The sequence below is a fragment of the Engraulis encrasicolus genome, chromosome 15, assembly GCF_034702125.1.
Source record: "Engraulis encrasicolus isolate BLACKSEA-1 chromosome 15, IST_EnEncr_1.0, whole genome shotgun sequence".
Classification (NCBI taxonomy): Eukaryota; Metazoa; Chordata; class Actinopteri; order Clupeiformes; family Engraulidae; genus Engraulis; species Engraulis encrasicolus.
This window is the reverse complement of record NC_085871.1, coordinates 41,111,858-41,114,357: the sequence shown is the minus strand read 5'-3', so window position 1 is coordinate 41,114,357 and position 2,500 is coordinate 41,111,858. Positions and strand designations below refer to the sequence as shown.

General features: G+C 44.6%; 1 protein-coding gene across 1 annotated transcript in view; it reads left to right on the top strand.

Moving 5' to 3' along the window:
- The window catches only part of LOC134464072 (lysine-specific demethylase RSBN1L-like), a 53,285-nt gene that overhangs the window by 43,455 nt on the left and 7,330 nt on the right, over window positions 1–2,500 (top strand). Inside the window, exon 7 of the mRNA XM_063217513.1 lies at window positions 1,014–1,151. Coding sequence (XP_063073583.1) covers window positions 1,014–1,151 — 138 coding nt within the window. The remainder of the gene's footprint in view (window positions 1–1,013; window positions 1,152–2,500) is intronic.

Genomic DNA, 2,500 nt, shown 5'->3' with positions numbered 1-2,500 from the left:
AGTAGCTGTTGGTGGTAATAATGTGGGTTTTTTTTTTATGATCAAAACGATGGACATGTACGAACGACAAAGGACATGTTGGAAAAGTGTCTATCATGATTAAAATATGTCGTCATATCTCCCAGCCCTATCCTCCAGTGTTCTCATTAGGCCAGTATTTCTCAAAGTGGGGCGGAAGCCCCCTTAGGGGGGCGCGAAGGTATTGGAGGGGCGGGGCGTGTGAAGTCAGAGGTTTTTCTTTTTTAATACCTTTCTGCTTTGCCATTAACTCAACACATTCACTTTACAATCACAATATATTATAGATTGATTAATTAATATTTAGAGAACATCATAGGCCATATACGTGTTTATTAGGCTCTAATAAACTTCACGAAGGCCTATTTATTTGTATTTTCGTAACCATTTTGCTCGAGGGGGGCGCAGGCAGACACCCTTCCTCTGAAGGGGGGAATGGCACGAAAAGTTTGAGAAACACTGCATTAGGCCAACCTTTTCGCAACTTTTCCACTTACCGGCCACTGTGGCTAGTGGCTTTCCCTAGTGCAGTCCCTACCCACTCTGCTTTTTCTACAAGCCACACATTTCAAATGGTCAATCTTGTGTGTCCTCTCATATTTGCCTGTGTCCTCATTAGAGGATGACATTTTTCAGGAATTCCCGCGGGATGGGAGTCAAATTTTTTAAGATGAACGGGAGCGGGCAGGAGCGGGAATAAAAATGAACGTGAGCGGGAATACCGCTTATTTTTTCTTTAAATAACAAACAAAAAAACCCTTTTTGACTAAACGGGATTGGGGTTGATTTTGAGTGGGAGTGGGCAGGATTGGGAGACCTTCTTTTCAGGAGTGGACAGGATGGGATTTGTTTCTTTTACTCCAGTCCGGGATGGGACGGGATGGGATTTTTTTTTCTGGGACCGGGATGGGACAGGAGTGAAAATCCACTCCCGTGTCATGTTTTAGTCCTCATGTGTTCTAACATGTTCCCCTGTGTTTTCCTGTCTCCTCCAGGTGAAGAGGACCTACTCTCACGGCACGTACCGTGCGGGTGCGATGCGGCAGATCAGCCTGGTGGGGGCGGTAGACGAGGAGGTGGGAGACTACTTCCCAGAGTTCCTCGGCATGCTCGAGGACTCACCCTTCCTGCAGGTAAACTACACTGGTGTGTGTGCGCGTGTGCGCGTGTGCGCGTGTGCGCGTGTGCGCGTGTGTGTGTGTGTGTGTGTGTGTGTGTGTATGTGTGTGTGTGTGTGATTGTGTTCAATTAGCGATTGTGTTCAATTAGCGATTGTGTTCAATTAGCGATTGTGTGTGTGTGTTTTTTTTAGCGATTTTATGCTGCATGTTTGCTTTCTGTTTTCGCTATTGTGTGTCTGTTTGTAAGCATGTGTGTATGCTTATTCCTAGTTCACACACACTGCCCTGGTTTCTTGAAGTCGTCGTGCATGTGTTTTTATGGCGCTGTCTCTGTGTGTTTGTGGTGCAACTTTTCATTGTGCTCCAGCCGGTGTGTGTTTTACTGAGTGTGTTTATGAGTGGCCCGTAGTGTACACTGACCTTTGGACCTCAAGACTCAATTAGTGTATTGCCATGCAGAGCTCTAAATAAGCAGCAACCAACCTGCCAAATGCTGCTGAAACTTCAGTTTGGCTGGTAGAAAATACCAACTTGCTAGCCACTTTGACCCATTGGCGAGTGTGTGTTTGGCTAGTAAGATTAACATCTACTAGCCATTTTGGCTGGTGATGGAAAAAAGTTAATTTACGGCCTTGTTGCCATGTCAACACAGTTGATGGGAATTTGTTGTGTCAAATACAAATAATGGACACGATACACAACAGCAGAGCACATTACTATGGGCTAAGCAGCTGACCGCTCTGGGCACAGCGACATAGACTGTAAACGGTAAACAGTAGATGACAGTAGATAATAGTAGGATAATGGACAATGATGGTCAGCAAACAAATTTCATTTTCAACTGTATAATAAAGTGCAAGTTGAAGTTTTGTAAATAGTAAAGTACATACTGTACATACAAAATACTGTGTTGCATGCGTGGCAAAAAGTTGTAGCAGGTTCAAATGTCTGTTGACCAGTGGATATGTGCTGTCTCTAAACCGGGATGTGGAGGTTCTAAAGCAAGGGTGGGGAACCTTTTCCATTTGAGGGGCCACTTCAAATTCCTCCAAGGGCCGTAAAAGTCCTCAGAGGGCCGTGCTCTGAACCCAATCCAGGATTTTCCCCTGCATATTAGGCCTATATTGAAGGCAGCCACCTTTAAAACAGACCCCACCTTCTGTAGGTCCCCTGAATATAACTTAATGTTATGCAGCTTCACATGAAATATGATATATTTTGTAAAGCAATCTTAGAAATGACATTTGTAAAACAATTAAGATGATATCGGGGGCCAGATAAAACTGCCTCAAGGGCCGTAAATATCCCTCCGAAACATAGGTTCCCCATAGAGCATGACACGGGAGTGGATTTTCACTCCT